The sequence below is a fragment of the Mastomys coucha genome, unplaced genomic scaffold (genome assembly GCF_008632895.1).
Source record: "Mastomys coucha isolate ucsf_1 unplaced genomic scaffold, UCSF_Mcou_1 pScaffold15, whole genome shotgun sequence".
NCBI classification, from domain to species: domain Eukaryota; kingdom Metazoa; phylum Chordata; class Mammalia; order Rodentia; family Muridae; genus Mastomys; species Mastomys coucha.
In genome coordinates, this window is record NW_022196897.1 from 17173777 (window position 1) to 17194787 (window position 21011).

General features: G+C 46.3%; 1 protein-coding gene across 2 annotated transcripts in view; it reads left to right on the forward strand.

The window, feature by feature from the left end:
- Positions 1–1190: 1190 nt before the first annotated feature.
- Med27 (mediator complex subunit 27) overlaps positions 1191–21011 on the forward strand; it is a 178653-nt gene continuing 158832 nt past the window's right edge. For both annotated transcript variants that reach the window (XM_031369581.1, XM_031369582.1), the window contains exons 1-2: positions 1191–1425; positions 4186–4330. In XM_031369581.1, coding sequence (XP_031225441.1) covers positions 1223–1425; positions 4186–4330 — 348 coding nt within the window. In that variant the 5' untranslated portion in view covers positions 1191–1222. The remainder of the gene's footprint in view (positions 1426–4185; positions 4331–21011) is intronic.

A 21011-nucleotide genomic window follows, 5' to 3' on the forward strand; every position in this document is an offset into this window, starting at 1 on the left:
CCTCTGGAAGAGCAGTCAGTGCTCTTAACCGCTGAGCCATCTCTCTAGCCCCAGGAACTTATTCTTAATTACAAATAAAAACCCTAACTTGCATGGACTTAACATGAAGCAAATAGAACTTATTTTTTAATTACAAACGGGAACTTTAGCCTGCACAGGACAAAGAGGAACTTATTCTTAACTGTTTTAACTGCAAACTGCCTATTTTTCTTGTTTTGATCTTCCATTAACTTGAAAGGTATATTGTCCATTTTGATCTCACAGTATATATCAATTTGTATCATATATAACCATATTTTGCTCATTTACTTGTATGTTAGTGGATACCTGGCTCCTTTCACACTTGACTATTGTGAATGAGATTGCTATGTATATGGAAGTATAAACATCTCATTTAGACACTGCTCTCAATTCTTTTGGGCATATACCATTATTTCTATTATTATTATTTTTTTGGGGGGAGGGGTCGAGACAGGGTTTCTCTGTGTAGCCCTGGCTGTCCTGGAACTCACTTTGTAGCTGAGGCTGGCCTCGGAACTCAGAAATCTGCCTGCCTCTGCCTCCCAAGTGCTAGGATTAAAGGCGAGCGCCACCACCGCCCAGCTCTATTATTATTATTAATTTACCTTTTGGACTCAGGGCCTCATGTAGCCCAACTGTTTTCTATTTCCTATTAAGTTTCATAGAGAAAAACACTCTGAGACTATATAGAATACCTTGCTTTTTTTTTTTTTTTTTTAAAAAAAAATCATCTATTCATATCCTAAACAATTATTTAGGCTGCCAAGTGACAGTTTTCTAGTATCATTCTGTCTTCCTTTATGTGTTGGCATTTTACTATAGGTAAGAGAGTTCTTCCCCTTTATTTATGAATATGGACTCATTTTACTCATGTACTCTGGGGACATTTTACTATTCTGAGAAATTCCTATGTGACTTCAAATTTTGGGGATACGCTGTGGGCTTCTGTATTTCTTTGTCATTCACTATAAAGCAAAAGGCGAGGACAACCTGACTTCTGTAGATGGAGATAACACCTTGTGGTGAACCCTCACATTCAGTCAGACAGGCGCTTTTTTTCCAAGAAGTTCGCTAGAACTTCCTGGATAGGAGCCACGTCGCAAACTACAAGTCCCAAAAGCCTCGCAGGACAACGTCATCAAGAAGCGCCGCGCGCCGCTCAAGCTGCGGGCCCTGGAAAGCCGGCTGTGACGGCTGCAACATGGCGGACGTGCTGAGCGTTGGGGTGAACCTGGAGGCCTTTTCTCAGGCTATTAGTGCCATCCAGGCGCTACGTTCTAGCGTGAGTAGGGTCTTCGATTGCCTTAAGGATGGCATGCGCAACAAAGAGACGCTGGAGGGCCGCGAGAAGGCCTTCATCGCGCACTTCCAGGACAACTTGCATTCCGTCAACCGGGACCTCAAGTAGGTACTGGCTTAAGGGATCGGGGTCGAGGACCCTCCTGGCTCCTGTCCCGCCCGGATCCCGCGCCAGTCTGCCCAGTCATGGGCCACTCTCCTTTATCCGCAGTCCGCTGTCACTTTCGCTCATCCCCGGGTCCCTGTAAGCCTCTCAGGGAACTCCCTGTCTCCCGTCCCGTTACCTAGTATTCGTTCTGTTGGCCATTTCGTCCTGGTTGCCATCTGTGGACCACGGTTCACGCTGTAGTGGTCGTATTCTGATGAGGAAACTAGCTCTTCTTAGGAACTTCCACTTCGTTGATCTTACCAGGTCTCTTCCTTGGGCTCCATCTCATCGGGCCAGCCTCTCCATCAACACCGTCCCGGGCCCAATTATGCCCCTCTCGATCCGATGAGCTCCATTTCCCATCCTCAGAACCTAGAATTCATCAGTTCCACCTCACCTCACTCTCAAACACTACCTCTGTTACTTACCTTTTGCCTCTTAACATTTCCCCTCCGAAGCCACCTGCTCCGCACTGCCCGTCACTACCATTCCTTTCGTTCAGTTCGTTTCTCGTGAGAGACAGTCTCACATCTGTTAGGATGTTTAAGAGGAAGGATTTATTTAGGGTCAGTTTCAGAGGACTCAGTCCACTACAATGGGAAAGGCATGTTTGAGCAGCTTAACCCCTAATAATTGGGGATTACATATTTCCCTCCTACAAGACTCCTTTTCTTTTCTTTTCTTTTCTTCTCTTTTCTTTTTTTTTCTTTTTTTGGTTTTTCCAGACAGGGTTTCTCTGTGTAGCCCTGGCTGTCTTGGAACTCACTCTGTAGACCAGGCTGGCCTTGAACTCAGAAATTCGCCTGCCTCTGCCTCCCAAGTGCTGGGATTAAAGGCGTGCACCACCACTGCCTGGCTCCGGCTCCTTTTTTTTTTTTTTTACATCATTAGTGTATTAAGAATTTGCTGAGAGGACACTTCTCAGATGTTATACATAGAAGACACTTTGTTTTTTGAGACAGGGTTTCTCAGAGTAGCAGTCTTGGTTGTTCTGGAACTCAATTTGTAGACCAGGATGGCTTCAAACTCACAGAGATCCTCCTGCCTCTGCCACTCAAGTGCTGGGATTAAAGGCGTGCACCATCATATCCAGCTTAGTAGATACTTCTTATTTGCCTGAACTTGTGTTCTCTTCCTGTTGTAGAAGTTAGAATGTAAGGACTTGGGCTTTTTACTTGTGAAATTGAGCATTTTGTGATCTAGTCATCTAGAATTTCTGCTCAGCTTGGGTTTTCTCTCTTCCATCTCATGTTCCTCTACAGTGCCTGGTTCCAACTTAGGGCCTTCCATGTGTCAGGCAGGTTCTTCACTACTGGGCTCAGAACTTCCTCCACCTCTCCATTGGCCAAGTAGGATGGAGGAGGAAGGAGTGAAGTGATGTGTGTCTTTCCTCCCCCACATTCTACTCTCCTCCTTAAATTTCACATGTACATGTTTTTGTGTGCAGTGTCAGCTTGAGGATGACATGCCCCTCCCCCCACCTTCATTGACTCCCCCCCAAGGGGCATTTTTTCTTTTTTCCCAAGACAGAGTTTCTCTGTGTAGTGCTGGCTGTCCTGGAACTCTCTTTGTAGATCAGACTGACTGACCTCAAACTCACAGAGATTCCCCCTGCCTCTACCTCCTGAGTGCTGGGATTAAAGAAGTATGTCACCTCTGCCCTGCTTTCTAATGGCATGTCACAGCCCTTTGTCACTTTAGACACTTTAGTAATGTTGATATTTCTTTGACTTATTAAATCCACAGTAGTGCCAAGAAAGTGGCTGAAGATTTGAGATTGAATGCAGCATGGGAGTGGTTCATAGTGACTGTTGGCTGCTGGGAACTGGCTCCTCAGAATTCATGGTTTCACTGTTGGCTCACTTTCGCAGGTGTCTCCCTAGTTTTCTTGCTAGACTGAATTGCGCTTGTCTGCCACAGCCCCCTTGATGGTGTCTCCCATTCCATTTGTTTATTTTATCTCTTCTTTGTTTTGCTAAGCTTCACCACCTGTGAAGCACTGTGCACAAATCTACCCCAATGTGAAATGATAAATTGTCATGATTTATTCAGGTACTTGCTTTGCCAAATGGAGTGATCTGCACGTGGGTCCGAAAAAATCCTGAGTGAGAGGCAGTGTTAGACTCTACTGCAAGATCCTAAACATTTGCTATGGATGAATCTAAGTTGTTACATCCCAGTTTTTAGGGAACTTACAGCTTCTTTGTTCTCTTTGTGCGAGGGCTAACCGGGGCTACACAGTGAGACAAAAGGAAACAAAATATAGCAGTCTCATGCCATTCCAGAGGCAAAACAAACCTAAGGGCACAGAGAAGCTCTAAGTTTTCTAAAAATTGGAATGTAACAACTCAGATTAATCCACAGCAGGAGATGTTTTTGTCTCACTGTGTAGCCTTGGTTGGCCTGGAACTCCCTATGTAGACCAGGCTGGCCTCAAATTCACATTGATATCACACCTACCTCCCCAGTGCTGGGATTAAAGGTGTGGGCACCATGACTGGTTTTGACGGGTATGTTTGAGATTAGAACTTCCCAGGTAGGTGCTCTCCTGTTTGTCCTTAGGTTTTTGTTTTGTTTTGTCTTGTTTTGTTTTGTTGCCTTTGCAAAGACTCTTCTCGAGAGATGTCTGATGGCATCAGAAGAATCTGTGTGCTTGGCCTTGGCCTGGAGGGAGTGAAGTGGACTCAGTTTTATGTGGTTTCTCTCTTTACTTTTAGTGAGCTGGAGCGTTTGAGCAACCTCGTAGGCAAGCCGTCTGAGAACCACCCTCTTCATAACAGTGGGCTGCTAAGCCTGGATCCTGTGCAGGACAAAACCCCACTCTACAGCCAGCTTCTGCAAGCATACAAATGGTCCAACAAGGTAAGGGGCTGCTGCAGATGTAGCTGACAGAGCAAAGCCCAGTGTTTCTCCCAGAACTGCAGAGAGCATGAGAGGAAGTTTTCTTTTGCATCTGCATGGGCCATAGAGTTGGAATTCTAGGGTTTCCTGTAAGTGATAGGGAATCCTAGATCAGGTATACTTAGCCTGGAGGTTGGGTGTGAAGAGCTGCTTATAGAACCCTGGATGGTGCATACAATGTGCTATGGTGTGTTACATGCAGTGTGCTGTGGTGTGTGCAGTTTTGCCTGAGGAAAGTAAATCTGTCTTAGCTTCTCTTAGCTTACCAGGAGGTCCTGACTGCTTCAGTTTAAAGACTGGCATTGAAAAGGCTTAGCCGCTCACATTGTTTATGGTCTTGTGTTGTATTTTCTTTGACATGCTGGGAGAATATCTGGAGAGTGCTATGGATTAGATTATGCTCCACTTTCTCCTGAATCCATATGCTAAAGAGTGTTGTTTTTATGGTGTCGTTGAGTGGGCAGGTCCATGGCGTAGCCCTCAGGAAAGCTGGAAAAGGAGAACTGAGCAATAGTGTGAATCACAGGAACCGCTGGGCTTACAAACCTGGAAGCAGTTTGTTTACCTGAGTCCCTTTTGTCTGTCTGCTGTGTGTTGTGTGTTTTCCTGATCATGGGAAGTGGCACATTTTAGGAACAGGTTTAGAAGCCTTTTTCGGTAGCTCCTGAGACCTGCTCTTGTTTATGAGCTGCCACGCTCCTCCAGATCCACCCCTCACCCTCTGCCCTGGTCCTCTCCCTCTCATCTGTCTTCGTGACAGATGAGCCTTGATAGTTTTTATGGTGGTGTTTTTTTTTTCTTTGAATTTCTGTGATAGGCTTATTTTAGTGTGCTTTGGTTTAAAGCGATTTGGAGATTCAGAAAGATGAGTGTCCCTGGGGGACCAAAAAAACTTGGACTTTGAATATATTGATTTGGCCTTTAAGACTTTTTCCCCACACTCTGTGGTGCCAGGTGTAGAAACCTGCCCTGGAGTTGGAGTTGGTCAATGCAGTGGTCAGGGAGCTCCGCGGTGTGAAGCCGAGCTCAGGAGGGTCAGCTCAGGGAGCTCCGCGGTGTGAAGCCGAGCTCAGGAGGGTCAGCTCATGTGTGCTCGCAGCGTCTGTCACTCAGGTGCCTCCCAGGGCTTGCTGGCTTTGCTTGCACTGAGACTTTCCTGGTGGGAGAAAGCATAGACCGTCAGCTGCAGGTTTGTGCATCCTGATGCTTCTAGCACTCCCAGTGACTGTGTCAGGCTCTGTGTGATAGGTGTCCTTGGGGGCGGCTAGTAGGATCCATGGGTGGGAGTCTCAGTTTGGCTCACTGGAATGATTCTCCTTGGTGTTGGAGAGGGCCAAAAGAAGAGTCTATTAGTCTGTTTTGTTACTGTATGTAATGAAGTACCTCAGTTAGACTAACTTTGTAAAGAAGAAAGGTTTATTCAGAACTTGGTGTTGGATAGGTGCTGCATTGACTTGATATTGGTGAGGACTTTATGGAAGATAGTGTCATAGCAGTGGGTGAGCATGTAGGAGGGGCAGATCTCATTGTCAGATAGGGGTCAGAGAGGCTGCTATCCACTTGTGAGGACATGTCCCAATTGACCTCAAGACCTCTTATTAGGTTCTTCCTCTTTAGGATCATCATCATGTTGGGGACAAAATTGCTAACCTGTGAAGCTTGGAAGGAGGTGACAACCCCCACTTAAACATACCCAATCAGAGCAGAAGGCACCAGGCAGAAACAGTGGCAGGGGTCTGTTGCAGGTGCTAAGACTGCAGCCCCATCCTTCTAGGCTGCCCTGTGGAAGCTGTTTTTCCTCAGGGTGTGCCTGGGATCTGAGCATGAGTTTGCCTGATGAGTGGGTGGAAGATGGCTGGCCAGCAGATGCATGGCTAGACTCTTAACTGTTCCCATTTGACTCCCAGAAAATCCTATGTTTGGTTGAGGAGGTCCTGTTGCTATGTCACATGGGTAAGAAGCCCAAGTGGTGAGACAGAGACATAAGTGATTGGCCTTACATTGGAGTGATGGCAGTTTACTTTTGAACAAAGCTGCTTTCATAATTTAAGGAAATCGAATTGTTTGACTGTGGAAACAGGAGTCCCTGGCCCTTGCTTTTGTCCCAAGGAGAGAAAGTGTATTAAGGAAAGTAAGCACGGACCTCACCTCAGAGCTGCTGCAGGTTAAAACATTCATGGAAGCTTGTCATGGAAAAACACTATATATTTATGCCTCCTTTAGCCAGTGTTGGGGGCTTTGGAGGATGCTCTGACATGTGGTGATGTGCTTAAAGCCACAGTGTTCTTTGACTAGTCCCCTGGGTCACCAGCAGGAGAATTTAGTCTCTTGTGTTAGAACCAAGCAACTGAAGCCCAGTAAACTGATCTTGTCATAGCTCCTAGCTGGACTACTGTTTGAGGTAGTTTTTATTTTTGTTTTTTTCCTGAAACTTGATGGTCCAGTTTTGCTTAAATTTTCAACTTTAGAAAACATTTCTCCCCTTTGGCCATGCCTTAGAAATTCTCTTGTCATTTTGTTCATACTTTCATTTTTAAGAAGCCATTCAGTCTGCATAATTTCCATGGTTTATAAAAAGGCAGGGAAGACAAATACATGGTATGTGGGTCTTCAAACCTTTGCTCTTCTCTGGGTAGACATTGCTAATCAATTTTTGCATTCTTTCCTGCTAAGGCTCTTTGCAGATTGGCTCTGAATTGTACAGATGTTCTATGGCTGGGCAGCTACTGCTGGGTTCTTTAGGGGAGGGCTGCAGGGAACCTTACCTCTGTAGCAGGATTTGATGTCTAGTATGGCTGTTACTCATTTCTTCTGCACCTCACTGAGAGAAAGATGTAGGATTATGGGATCCATAAAACCAGGAAGAGAAGAAGATAGCCAGCATGAGGGTGCCTTATGTACGTTTCTTCAGGAAACCCAAGAAGTAGCCTTAAGGGAGAAGAATCCAGTGTTCTCATTTCCAGCTGTTGACATGCAAGAGGCCAAGCATTAATTATGTCTTTTTCTTGCTTCTGTAAATGAAAAGAGATTTTAATTGCAAAAACAGTCCATTCATCATTTTATTCAAGGAATTTAAACAGTGTGCGCAGTAATGTGTGAAGGGAGTTGGGTATCTTGCCCATGTCAGCTTTCTGCACTGTTGCTGAGAACAGAAGGATCCAGGAAAAGGCTTTGACACCACCCATTATGTGGGGACTCTATGTGCAGTTGGCCATAGAAAGGTCTCGTGCATGTCCAGTGACTACTTATTTTCTTTGGGGGAATTTTCTTAAATTTTGTAAAGTCAGTTGGAGTCTTAATTACATGGCAGTTGGCATAATTGTTAGAATAACACATTCAAAGATTAATGTAATGAAATGGTGTCAAATCGCTGTGGGCAGCACTTTCCCCATGCTGATTCGGGGAAAGAGCTGAACTTCTTACTTGGATGTACCTATAGATAATTGTTCTGCAGACGGGTGACAAGCTCTCTTGATTTGGGCAGGAAATAATTGGCATCACCGCTGTCCCTGCTGTAAAGTAGTCAGCATAGCCTTGTCACTTGGTATGCTTAGGTGAGAGGGAGACCAAGCTTATCCTGAAGGTCCCTTTTTGAGAATTCCAACCTGTCACCAACCAGGCTTTGAATTTCAGGCATTGATGCTTTTCACTCTTGTGACAGAAGGCTATTTTGTGTAAAGCCCTCCGTGGTACCAGTGGGGTTTGATCCCAGGAGCTCATGTGCCTGAAGTTAGGAAGTCCACAGACACTGAAGTCCTTCGTGAAAAACAGTGCTGTATTTGCACATAACTAAATATATTGCCTTCTCCTCCTCTTTTCTGTGCTTTTGTAAATGGGTTCTTGCTGTGCTGTCCAAGCATCCCTCAAGTCATCCTTCTCCCTCCGCCTCCTGAGAGGCTGGGATGTAAGCATAGACCACATGCCCAACTTCTCCCCAAGCGTTACATGGTTGCTGGGTCATGTGATACTGAGCCCTGTGTTTGCTATGACAAGGAAAGTCTGTAGATGGTCAGTTTAAGAGCAGTATTTTCTACTAGGAGTTGGTTGGATTTGGATAAGAACTAGGGGAGGGCTCACCGTATCTGTCTAGAAGAGCCAACCACAACTTTGCCTTTCCTTGACAATACCAAGAGTAACAAGGATTGCAACTGCTCCAATTGGGAGAGGCTGACAGAGCAAGACACTGCTCCTCCCTCTTCCTCCCCCTTTTCCTACTTTTCTAACATCTTTAAGTTTTTGTTTTTGTTTCTTGCTGTAATAGCCAAAAGTCCTTGAACTTTCTTTGTAGACCAGACTGGCCCCAAAGTCACGGAGATCTATCTGCCTCTGCCTCCCCAGTTCAGGGATTAAAGGTGTGTGCTACCATATTTGGCTTAATGTTTTATTTTTAAAAGAAAGATTTTTGGGGCTGGTGAGATGGCTCAGTGAGTAAGAGCACTGACTGCTCTTCCAAAGATCCTGAGTTCGGATCCCAGCAATCACATGGTGGCTCACAACCACCCATAATGAGATCTGATGCCCTCTTCTGAAGACAGCTACAGTGAATTATGCCGGAGCAAGCGGGGCCAGAGTGAGCAGGGCCAGCAGAGGTCCTGAGTTCAATTCCCAGCAGCCACACACATGATGGCTCACGGCCACCTGTACAGCTACAGTGTACTCATACACATAAATAAAATAAATCTTTTTAAAAAAAAAAAAAGAAAGAAAGATTTTCAGCTTGATGTGGTGGTGTATACCTTTAATCCCAGTGTTTGGAAGGCAGAGCCAGGCTGTCTCTCTGAGTTTTAGGCCAGTCTAGTCTATATAGTGGGTTCTGGCTGAGTGGGGTTGTGTGGTAAGCCCTATCTAAGAACAAAATAAAATAAAAAGTAAGTTTGTTCTGCTGCTTTTGTCTTTTGTTCCAAGAACTCAAGTTGCTCCATGGCTTTAAGTTACTATGATGTTCATCTGCTAGGCACCTGTCTTGTGCCCTTGTGCATTCATGCATGCATGTACAGTCTCATGGGGGCCAAGTAGGTCTCCAGTACAGGCTGGCCTTGAATGTGTGATCCTCCTGGTCCTACCTCCCTAGCATTGGCTAGGTTGACATCTGTCTTTGAAAGTTGCTTTCTGATTTTGCATTCTGGCAGGTCTAGGGGTTGTTTTAGAGTGTAACACTGAGTTTTCCAGTAGGAAGCCTTTCTTGTTTTAAGGATAAACTGTAAATTCCAGAGGGGAGGCACCACAGCAATCTAGTTCTTTGTAGGTTGTTCCAGAACCTTGTAAGGAGCCTGATAGACAAGCAAAATAAAGATGCAATACAAACTCACCCAGTGAAGGGGCAGGGGTGCAGTTCAGCGGCAGAGTGCTTGCTTAGTGTAGTATATGGAAATCAAAATAGAAGCCACCTCCGAAGGAATGGAAGCACTTTTGTTTTGATTTAAACTCATGACCTGGTTGTGGGTTTCTTGCTTGCATTTTTGACAGGGTATGTCCATTTTTACCCATTTTTGAGAGTTCAGTTGCAGTTAGAAGAGAGGATATCCCAGAACTTGTGAGGGTCCTGACTTCCAGGAGGGTAATTTGGGAAGGTCAGACAGAGATCAGTTGGTAGACAGTGGTAAGCTCTTGCTGGCTGAGCTTAGCAAGTTCGTCTGAGCGATGTCACCCACAGCCAGTGCTTGGGAGGAGACACAGTTTGCTGGAAGCCCCTTGGGCAGACTGAGTAAGGCTGAGAGTGGAGCTGCTGAACCTGATGCAGGTTCTCTGTGGCAGCATCACAGAAACTGCCTGGGAAGAACAGAGTCAATTCTACCAACCTCCAGGGGTCCCACTTTGTGAATTCTCAATAATTTTGTGGTGTGTGTGTGTGTGTTCATGTATGCTCACACTTCTAGAGGCCAGAAGCTGATACTGGGGGTCTTCTTCAGTTGCTCCCCAACATACTTTTTTTTTTTTTTAATGGTTTTTCCAGACAGGGTTTCTTTGTATAGCCCTGGCTGTCCTGGAACTCACTCTGTAGACCAGGCTGGCCTTGAACTCAGAAATCCTCCTGCCTCTGCCCCCCAAGTGCTGGGATTAAAGGCGTGCACCACCACCGCCCGGCTCCCACCATGCTTTTTTGAGTTGGGGTTTCTCACCGAGCCTGGAGCTTGCTGACTTGCCTAGGCTGGCTGGCCAGTGTGCCCCAGGGATCTGTTGCTGTGATAGAATACTGACCAGAAGCAGCATTGAAAACAGGAAAGGTTTTATTCTGCTTACCACTCCAGTCACCTCCACCACTGCAGAAAGTTGAGTCACTAGCATAAAAGGCAGGCCTGCTTATTGTCCACATAGCAGCACCTCTCACCAAGGAACTCACTTCACAGCCAGTGAAGCACAGCAGGATCCATGGAGGATGCTGCTGGCTGGCTGGCTGGCTGGCTGGCTGGCTCTCTTCCTGCCTTATTCCTAGCTAGCTTTTGTATACATTTCAGGATCACCTTCGTAGGGCTTGTACCACCTACAGTAGACTGGGCCTTCCTATCTGGGGGCCCCTGCAGGCATGACACCAACAAGGAAATGAACAAGACACAAGAAGGAAAACTTGGTTCAGTCAGATTTAGTCAATGCTGGTTTAAACTTCTAGAGAGTTTGACACAGGGTAGTTTATTGGAAGCAAATTTAAACACAGTATAATTTGAAAAATAATTTTCTTGTATAATATAATTCCTGGGATACAAGGAGACATAATTACATCTAAACTCAAAGTACACATGACCATGAAGAAGTCTTAAGGGCCTAGGTTCTGGTGTGGTCTCTCACTGAGAATACTGTGGAGGTCAGCAGGCCATAAAGTGAATGTGACATCTCCCCCAAGGATGGGCTCTGTTGACTGATAAAGCTACAAAGAAAGGTCTGGGGCTTGGGGTCTGGTCTGGCTCTTTAAATAGGTCACCAGGTCATTAGCAACATCCACTCCCAGTCCTCTGGTTAGAAAACAGATATTTATTTCCTCCTTGGAGACTACAATCCCAAGTGATTAACATTTGGTTTATCTGGTGTAGTGGCTGGTTTTGACACAAGCTGGAGTTAGCACAAATAAAGGAGCCTCCCTTGATGAAATGCTTCCATGAGATCCAGCTGTTAGGCATTTTCTCAATTTGTGATCAAGGGTGGGAGGGCCCCTTGTAGGTGATGTCATTCCTGGGATGGTATTCTTGGGTTCTATAAGAAAGCAAGCTGAGCAAGCCAGGGGAAGCATGCCAGTAAGGAACATCCCTCCATGGCCTCTGCATCAGTTCCTGTTTCCTGACCTGCTTGAGTTTCAGTTCTGACTTTCTTTAGTGATGAACAGCAATGTGGAAGTGTAAGCTGAATAAACCCTTTCCTCCCCAACTTGCTTCTTGGTCATGATGTTTGTGCAGGAATAGAAGCCCTGATCTAGCTCTCCACTCCTCTAATGCCTTGTCTAAGCTATAAACTTCTTCCTGAGCGGGGGTGCCCTGACAGAAATGAGGCTAGAACTAAGGTTTCTATCCTAGTGTCAGTGAAGTAGAGATAATGTCTGTAGAATGCCTTCCTTGGCTGTTGGTGCTGGGTATAGCTTGGTAGTATGTCATCTATTTTAGCATGCGAGAGGCCCTGGCTTTCATCTTCTGCTGGCAAAATAAAAATAAAAACTGTCCACAGCTAACTCACACATAGTAAGTGTTGAAAGAACAGTGGCTGTGTTCAGCATATGGTAGTGTGCACATGTATGTGCATCTGTGGCGTGCAGCGGAACTGCTGTGTGTGTGCTTTCGTGTGTAAGCTCCAGGCGGTGAGCACCTTGGCTCACATCACATCTCATTACCCTAGAGTATGAGACTAACTTTCCTGTTTTTCTCTTTGGCTCCCTAAGTTGGGCATGTTTCAGTGATGACTAGGAGTTCTGAGTAACAAGTAGGGCTGGTACCACATTCACAAACAGCTTTGAGGAGAGACTTCCAGGATGCTCTGCCTCCCTGTCATTGCTTCCCTCTGACAGCAGGCAGGACTCTCACCATTGATATTGGTATTGACTCTGAAATTCTTTGAAGTGCCTGAGCAAGGATAGCAACCCTTCACACGAGTGCAAGTTAGCCTGCTGGTTAGTTCTTTCCTTGTAAAACTTGGGGTGTGGAGTGAGGGATTGGGAGTTTGGCAAAGGGTTTGGGATTGTGAGGCATGCCAGCAGGGAGAGCCTCCTCAGAAGAAACTACAGGGAGGAGAAGGCTGCAGAGAAGGGCCCAGTCAAGTACACTGAATGACTGTAGAGGATTCATCTTTCCTGGAGGTTCAGTAAGATGTCTGTCACAGGGCTTAGAATTGTGACCACTCCCATGATCCTCAGCTGCAGGAATGCTAAGGGCCCATCTATTTGAACACAACAGCTGTTTTGGAAAGAAGATTTGGATTGTGTCCAGTTTGTCACTGGAATTTATAACCAGTTGAGTTGTATGCCCTCCTAGGCAGCTGCTGGTTCAGAGTTGTCACCAGGGTAAGAGTAACTCATGTGTGGTGACTAGGTAATGAGTTGTCTCATGGCTCTGATGGTCTTTCCTTGGCTGCCTGAAAGGTTGGGCTGGATGTGCTCTGAAGGTCTTCTCTGCCCTGGTGTGGAAAGGCTCAGTGGTAGGGAAGAAAAGCCTCCTGAGGGCTGGAGAGGATCTCTCCTGTTTGTCACTTGTCCAGGAAGCTCCTGGAGCACTTGGAACTGCATCCATTTTCCACGTGTCTGACTGTGGCAGCCCTTGAGGGCTCAGTGGAAAGTTCCCTCAGGAAGCTTCTTCAGTGCTGAGGCTCTTGCAGCTTGCCTGTGTAAATGCTAATGAGAGGTAGGTGATACCTCATACTGTAAAGGACTTTTAGCCCTAGGCTTCAGGCCAGTCCAGTCTTAATGTTCTGATTAGTTGTAGTTTGTGAAAACAGTTACCTTGTTGTTGGGATCACATTTGTGACTCCCTTTGGTTTCTGTGACTCAGAGAGCTGGCCTGCCCTTGGGCACTTGAAGCTTTGTAACAGGCCTGTGGCTTTCTTCCATTTACCCCTCCTTGTTTTTGTAGTGCTGGGGATGGAACCTGGGGCCTAATGCATGCTGGTCCAGCAATTGGCCCTGAGCTGCATCCTCAGCTCTGTTAGACTTTTCCAGAGGGGCCTCTTCACCCTCGGGCCTCTTCACCCTACCCTGTCTACCCTCGCTCAGGCTGCTGCTACTTAGCCCAGTTTTCTCACAGGTTTCTCCTGTCTAGTGAACTTCCATCTTCAGATTTCAAGGCATGTTATCTGCCACTTTCCAGTGATCCTCATCGCTTGTGGGAGTGATTCCAGCCCCCTGAGTGCTATGCAGAGCATTCTGGAATGAGTCTCATTGTGTTACTCCACCTCAGCTTCTGTGAAGTGGTCCTGGCAGTCCTGCCTGTTATGATTGCTATGATGGTGACTTGTGTGTGGCACAGGGTGAGTCTGCTGCCATCCATGGTCTCCAGGTGGGCCTGTTGGTATGGCCTGGCACACACTGCCTCTCTAATGCCCTCTTTAGTCCTTCCTGTTTTCTCTCCCTCCTGCAGACAATGTAAAACAAAAGGTTTTATTATGGGAAATTTCAAGAGACATGGAAATAAGAATTACATAACTCTTGTCATAGTTAGCTTCAATTGATAACTTGACCTACCTGGAAAGGAAAAGGGAACTTTAATTGAAAATTGCCTCTGATGATTGATCTGAGGGCATGATTGTGGAGCTTTTTTGTTTGTTTTTATTAATAATTGATGTAGGAGTGCCTAGCCCACTGTGGGCAGTAGCATTCCTAGGTAGGTGGGCCTGGGCTATATACAAAAGGTAATTGAAGCTGGATATGGTGGTTCATGCCTTTAATCCTAGCACTTGGAAGGCAGAGGCAGATGGATTTCTTAGTTCAAGGTCACCTTAGTCTACAAATCAGGTTCTAGGATAGTCCTGAGTACATAGAGAAACCCTGTCTTCAAACTAACTAGCTAGCTAACTAACTAACAAATGAACGAACGTAGTTGAGCAGACCAGAGGGAACAAGCCAGGAAGCAGCCTTTCTCTGTGGTTTCTGCTTCAGGCTCCTGCCTTGAGTTCCTGCCCTGGCTTCCCTAGGTGATGGACATAGCCTGAAAGTCAAATAAACCCTTCCCTTTCCAAGTTGCTTTTAGTTGCTGTTTTAGCACAGCAGCAGAAAAAGCAAACTAGAATAATCTGTATGCCTAGCCTGATAATTTCAGGACCTTTTACAGTCGTGTTTCATTCATCTCTCCCTGGGTGCTTTTCTTTTTAGTGAAGGAGTAGGGCTGGACACAATTTCTTAGTTTCCCTGCCTTTGCCTTCTGAATGTTAGAATTACTAACATGTACCATCCCCCAGCAGGACTGGAGTGTTTAAAGCAAGGCCAGACACAGTGTCCTGTAGTGTTTACATTCTTCAATGCCCAGCTCTGGTTTAGCGTTTGCCTGCCCCTCTTTGGCCAGTTTGATCTTCTAAAATGAATCCGGTCTCCCAAGGGCTTTTGCACATGCTCCTCTATCTCACGCCTCATTTCTTTCTAAGGAAAAGTTTTAGTCACTTAGGCTCCTCTTGCTGTTCCTTGTCTGAAAGCCTTCTATGAACCCAGTAGGCGCCCCCTTTTGTCTAGTTTGCTTTTATCCCACTCTGTTGGCTTAACCACCTGTTAAGCCTGATCACAAGACAAAGTGGATTCTGCTTTGAGCAGTTACTGAAGCCCATAGGGCCTAGTGTGTTGGACTCTCAGTGGACTGATATTCCTGAGCTGTTCTGATCTCTGTCCTCTGCTGTGCAGATTTCCAGTGTCTCCACCCCAGGGCAGGACTCAGTGACATTTCAAGTAGTTACTGCTATTGGCTCCCTCTCTATGTATAGGAACCAAATTAAACTCAAGCCCACCCTCCTCCTCTCTCCCCTTTAGATTGTATCTTTTCCCTCACCTTGACCTTTTGCAGATTTCCTGTGCTCATTAGAGAAGAACTGTGGGAGGAGGTGTGGAAGTGGGAGCAAGCACCTTTTCCACCTCTCTCATGGCCATCCCCTGCTCTCCCTCTAGGCTGGGCTAGGGATTCTGCCAGGTTGGGGAGGTGAGGCTGGTTTTGCCTCCTGCTCACTGCACTGTCCTTTGGCTCTGGGTCTTGCACTTGACCTTTCTCCCAATGTGGGCATTCCCTTGCTGCAGTTACTCATTTGTTTGGGAGGCACAGCTCACTGCAGTGCCTGGGTCTTGGGGAGGCTTGTTGCTGGGTTCAGTTCCTGCCATTGCTGGCCAGCACTGGCTGGTGTTGGGCTGGGCTTCTTCTTGCTGACTTGACACTAAATAGGACTTCTTATGTATTGGCCTGACTAGCAGGCTTTGGCAAACTGGAAGCTAAAGCCATGACTGTGCTGAGTTGCCCACCAGCCCTCTGCCTGGGATGCTCGTGACTTCATGCATATACCCCTCCCTCCTGTCCTACAAAGGTCAAGCAGCTATGTCTCACATGTCATTGTCCTTTATCCTTCATGTGACTACACTGGTCACTCTGTATCATAGGATGTCTACGGTTGGAACTGTGGGTCCCCTTTGGATACCTAGCATCTGGTAGATACTTGGTGACTGAGCCTTACCCTGATATATTTTCAAGAAAACTCAAGGGTTATGCTTCTTGAGCTGAGCATGAGACCTTAAGGGCTCAGCAGTCAGGTATGATATCATATCTCATCTTACAGAAAGTAACTTGCCCATGGCCATGTGCTAGCCCTCTTCATGAGGCTGGTGGGGAGGCTGCCTGCTATTTGGAAGAGCAGAGTTGCTCCTCACTGCTGAGGCCCTCTTGTAGGTAATGTGGGAGCAGTGGTCCAACACAGGCTTGGGCGTGGTCAGGGATTGCCTTGACTGTAATGGGCAGAATAGCCACACGCCCCTCCTCCTCACTAGAAAGGCAGCAGCTCTCTATTGCAGTAAGCTGCAGATACATTAAGTTGAGGGTATTAGCAAGTAACTGACCTTCATGCTGGGACTCTCATGAAGGACAACAGGACTGTCCAGTGCCTTAGCTAACCACCTGACATGAAAGGAGGCACTAGTGAATAGCTGTGCCCTTGAAATGCCAAACCCTCCTGTCTTTCTTTTCACCAAGAATCAGAGTATCCCAAGTGGCTCTTCTCCCCACTCATGCCTGCCTGTGTGTTCTAGGTCAGAGAGTGGTACTGTGTTATTTCAGTCAGTAGGCTTCTGACAGTTGGTCATCTGACAGTGGTGGCCACCCCTAGCCACCATGAATGGTCTGGTCTCAGTTCTTTCCATGCCTGTATACTGTTAGAATCCGCTGTGACCTGAGTGTCTGCATGAGAAAGTGGCTATACTTGTAAGTCACTGAGTCACAATCATTTCCTAATTGAGAGCAGAGCACCCTTTGCTAGGAAATACCCAACCTGCACATTGCAGACGGATTGAGCCCCACTATGTAGGCACCTGCTGTCTGGGCACCATCCTAGACATGGTGAATGAAGGTGATAAATACCCAATCCTGGGGTGCAGCTCACTATCTAGCAAGAGTGCAGTTCCCAAATCCTCTGCTTATAACCATGATTTTTTTGGCCCCACTACTGGGTCCCAACCTCTCCTCACATTTTTTTTTCTTTAGCCAGGAGTCTTATATGGCTCAGCATACTGTGTTCCCTATTGTCACCAAGGGATGTAAGTCACAGAGGAAAGCTGAACAGTATTTGAGCACAAAGGCAGTTTTGTCATGCTATCCAGGTATTTTAAGTTTTATAGCTCACTGCATTTTAATTCTGCCCCTGCATAATATGGATGCAGATCTCTAGTGCTGTCCCCTGAACTTGCCTATTGGTCCTTGGATGCAACTAGTTTGCCCTTACCCTGTTCCAGCCCAAAGCCGTGCTTGTTTTAAGGGGTTCTCGTTGATTTCAAGAGAGTACTAAATGAATGTCTTACATCTGTTCAGAGGGAGAAATAGTCACATGATCAACTTTAGGACGCTCTTGTTTCTCGTCTCTGTGACCAAACACTTGACAAAGACACTTAAGGGTGAGTTTCTTTTGGCTCGAGGTTCGGGTATAATCCACTATGGTGGGGGAGGATAGCAGCAGTGGTGAGGGAGCTGCTCACATTGTACCTGCAGAGGGGGCAGCCCAGCCTATGGGATGGTGCTACCCACACTCAGAGTGGGTCCCTAGAAAAACCCTCACAGGTGCTAGGTGAGTCACAGCTGGTCAAACTGACATTGATGATAAGCCATCTCATGCACCAGTTTTCTTGTACTGTCAGCCCTAAACCTGGCTGACTTGGTCTGCTTTTGTCATAACTTTCCACGTTTTCATGACATGGGCTGGTGATAGCATAGCAGACAGTGCTGTGTACTTCTTCCCTGTATGGTTGCTCCACATTTACAGGGCAGGCCCTCCAAAGCCCAGTGAAGCTGAGTCCTGCCACCCTAAGGAAGTACCATGTCCGTGGCTACCTTTCTTGTACTTGGAGGTGGCACAACCAGACTGATGTGGGAGTTCTGGTTCCTTGTTAAGTTCATGGACAGGAGAGTCGTTCTTTGTATCTGAGAAACTTCAGCTTATGCTTTTGTTTTCTTTCTCTCTCTCCTTGTTAACCCAAGAGTGTTTACCTCTTTACTTGAAGCCTTTATAGCTTTTCTTTGGCATCTCTGAATCACCAGCATCTCTTCACTCCATAGCACAACAGTCACCCCATAACTCAGATGTCTGCTGAGGTGTTCCTAGGTAGGTAGCTGAAACAGTGAGGACACGGGGCTATTCTCAGTGGAGTGACCACACTTTTACCACAGTTCTATATTAGTTACATTTATATTGCTGTAACAAAGCACCATGATCTAGACCACTTATGAAAGAAAGCATTTAATGGGGCTTATGGCTGCAGAGAGAGTCCATGATGACAGAGTGCTGGCAGCTTACATCTTGGTCCCTCCATAAACAGGAAGCAGAGAGGGCACACTGGGAATGGTGGGAGGCTTCCGAAACGTCAGTGCCTGCACCCCTCCTCTAACAAGGCCACCCCCCTAATCCTCCCCAAATAGATCCACCAACTGGGGACCAGTTATTCAAATATAGGAGCTTATGGGGGCTATTCTCATTTACACCACCACCACAGTTTTATTGAGAATAGCATGTAACATAAGTCTTATGACTTATTTATTTCTAGAATTTTTTTTTTTTTTCGAGACAGGGTTTCTCTGTGTAGCCCTGACTGTCCTGGAACTCACTCTGTAGAACAGGCTGACCTCGAACTCAGAAATCCAACACAGCTAAACCTACTCCAACAAGGCCACACCTCTTAATAGTGCCACTCCCTATAGGCCAAGCATTCAAACACATGAAGAGGTCAAACCTATTCAAATTGCCACACACCTCATAGCATTGTGCAGTGTGAAGCTTGGGCCTGCTCCTCATCTTTTTAAACCTCGGAGGCGTGGTATCTAAATGGGACTAAAGCATTGGCCTTGGGGCTAGGATGCCTTGGTTCACAGTCTACTTCTTCACTGATTTGTAACCTTGAACAATCCTGTCTCCTGGTGTGTAAACTAGGGCTCAGGATGGTCTCCACCTTAGGGTTGCTTTGAGCCCAGAGCTTATGATAAGTTAAGGTCACAGGAAAGTGGCTGACATGCTAGGAGCTGAGAACACATTTTACAGTGATTAACATATTCTGCTCTATTTATCTGACTGCTCTACCCACAACAATATAACATAAAATTATGACAGATTAGGGTAGGGGATAGTTAGCTAGTAAAGGGCTTGCTTTACAAGCATGGGGACCAGAATTTGATTCCCTCAGAAGCGTGGTAGTGTGCATACATATAATCTCAGCAATAGGGAGGCAGAAACGTGAGGATCCCTGAGGCCAGCTGGCCAGCCAGCCTTGTCTGCTTGCTGAGTCCCAGGTTAGTGAGAGATCCCCCAAAACAAGGTAAATGCTACCTGAGGAGTGGCATATGACATCTAAAGTTGCCTTTTGGCTTCCATAGGTATGTACACACACACACACACACACACACACACACACACACACACACACACACACAGAGTGTGACAAATCAACTTAACTTGCAAGCCACTATCAGCATAAGTGTAAAAAACTTACACCCCAAACAAATCTGTAGATGTAGACATGGTCCCTGTTCTATCAGTGCATCCCTTCTGGTTCTCACTGGGCTGCCTAAGACCCTATTGTAGCTCATGGCAGGAACACCAGAAGTGTACTGCAGTAAGATGACCTAGTCTTCTTGGTGCTGACTTCCTCTCTCTATTAGAGAAATCATTTCCAAAGTTGAGACTCATCCTGTGTCTCTCAAGGCTTCACCCAGGCTGCTTTGCACCCGTCTTTTCTTTTTCTCTAAAATGCCTCTTAATGCTACAGGAATGGTTGTCTGTCAGAAAGGGTCTGGTGTTGTTATTTAGTTGATGAAGGTGGCCACAGTATCAACAGCTGTAAGGAGAGGTGACACTTCAGGATATTTTTCTCTGGAAAAAGGAATGTTTCAAAATGCTGACATTGGAATCTTGAGCAATACATGACTGGCAGAGTGCGTGACACTCAGGAAGCGCTGAATGAGCTCTGTAGGTGCAGGGAGCATGTCCTCAAGGTTCCACAGAAGCATGGCCACTGCTTTGGGGATGGGCCAGAACCCCCAAGCAATGTGCAGTGCCTCTCCCCATGTGTTCTGGCCGGTATCAGAGAAAGACTTCCTGAGCTGGACATAGTGTCACAGACCAATCTGCCGCATGGCAGAGGCCTGATTCCTCCTCATACCGTGGACATTCTTACACTAATCAAGCCATGTCAAAATAAAACAAAACCCCAAAAAGTAGAGATCAATATTTTAACTGCTTTTGTTAATGGCTTTCTACTTTGAAAATGGACTTCTTTTCTAGTTCCTCAGGCATCCTGGCAAGTTGAGCAAGTTCAACATGTGACCCTGGGTAGGCTGTATGGCTTTGACTCTCAGTTTCCACATCTTTAAGTAGGGGCATCATGGTTCTTACTGTGTCAGGGCCTGGTGGCAGTTCCAGGAGCTAACACTGGTAAAGAAAGGGCACATTAGCTCTTATAGTGCAGTGCAGTGATGAGATGTGTTCCTGAATGTCCATGCTAAGAATGTTGACCTGTGCTCCACAGTAGGAGCAAAGAGATAGGGTGTGGGAAATCAACTGTCCCAGGAACACCGTACAACAGACAGGATGCCTGAGCTGTATTGGCCAAGGTATATTAATGGCTGCTTTCTGGAGGATTTATTTCCATCCATCACTTGCAAATGGCTGTGGGTGTGCAGGCTGTAATGGATCTTGTGTTTAAAGTTTCTGTTGTCACGGCTCAGCAGAGCCCCCCCTGGGCCCGCCCCTCAGATTGCCTCTCAGGTTCCAGAGGTACTGAGTCTCTTCTACCCATTAGCTGTCAGCTCTGATTTGGTGACTGTGAGACATGGCCTCAGAGCCGTTGGCAGATTGGCCTTAGGAGATGCTGGGCACTGGAATTTGCCAGCACAATTTGTACTTTGATTAATTTATTTAATCTAACTATCTTGTATCAACCTGCAAAGATAATTATGCACAAATTACTGTTTAAACTGGAAGCTTGTCTCCCTTTCCGAGCCCCATGCTGGTC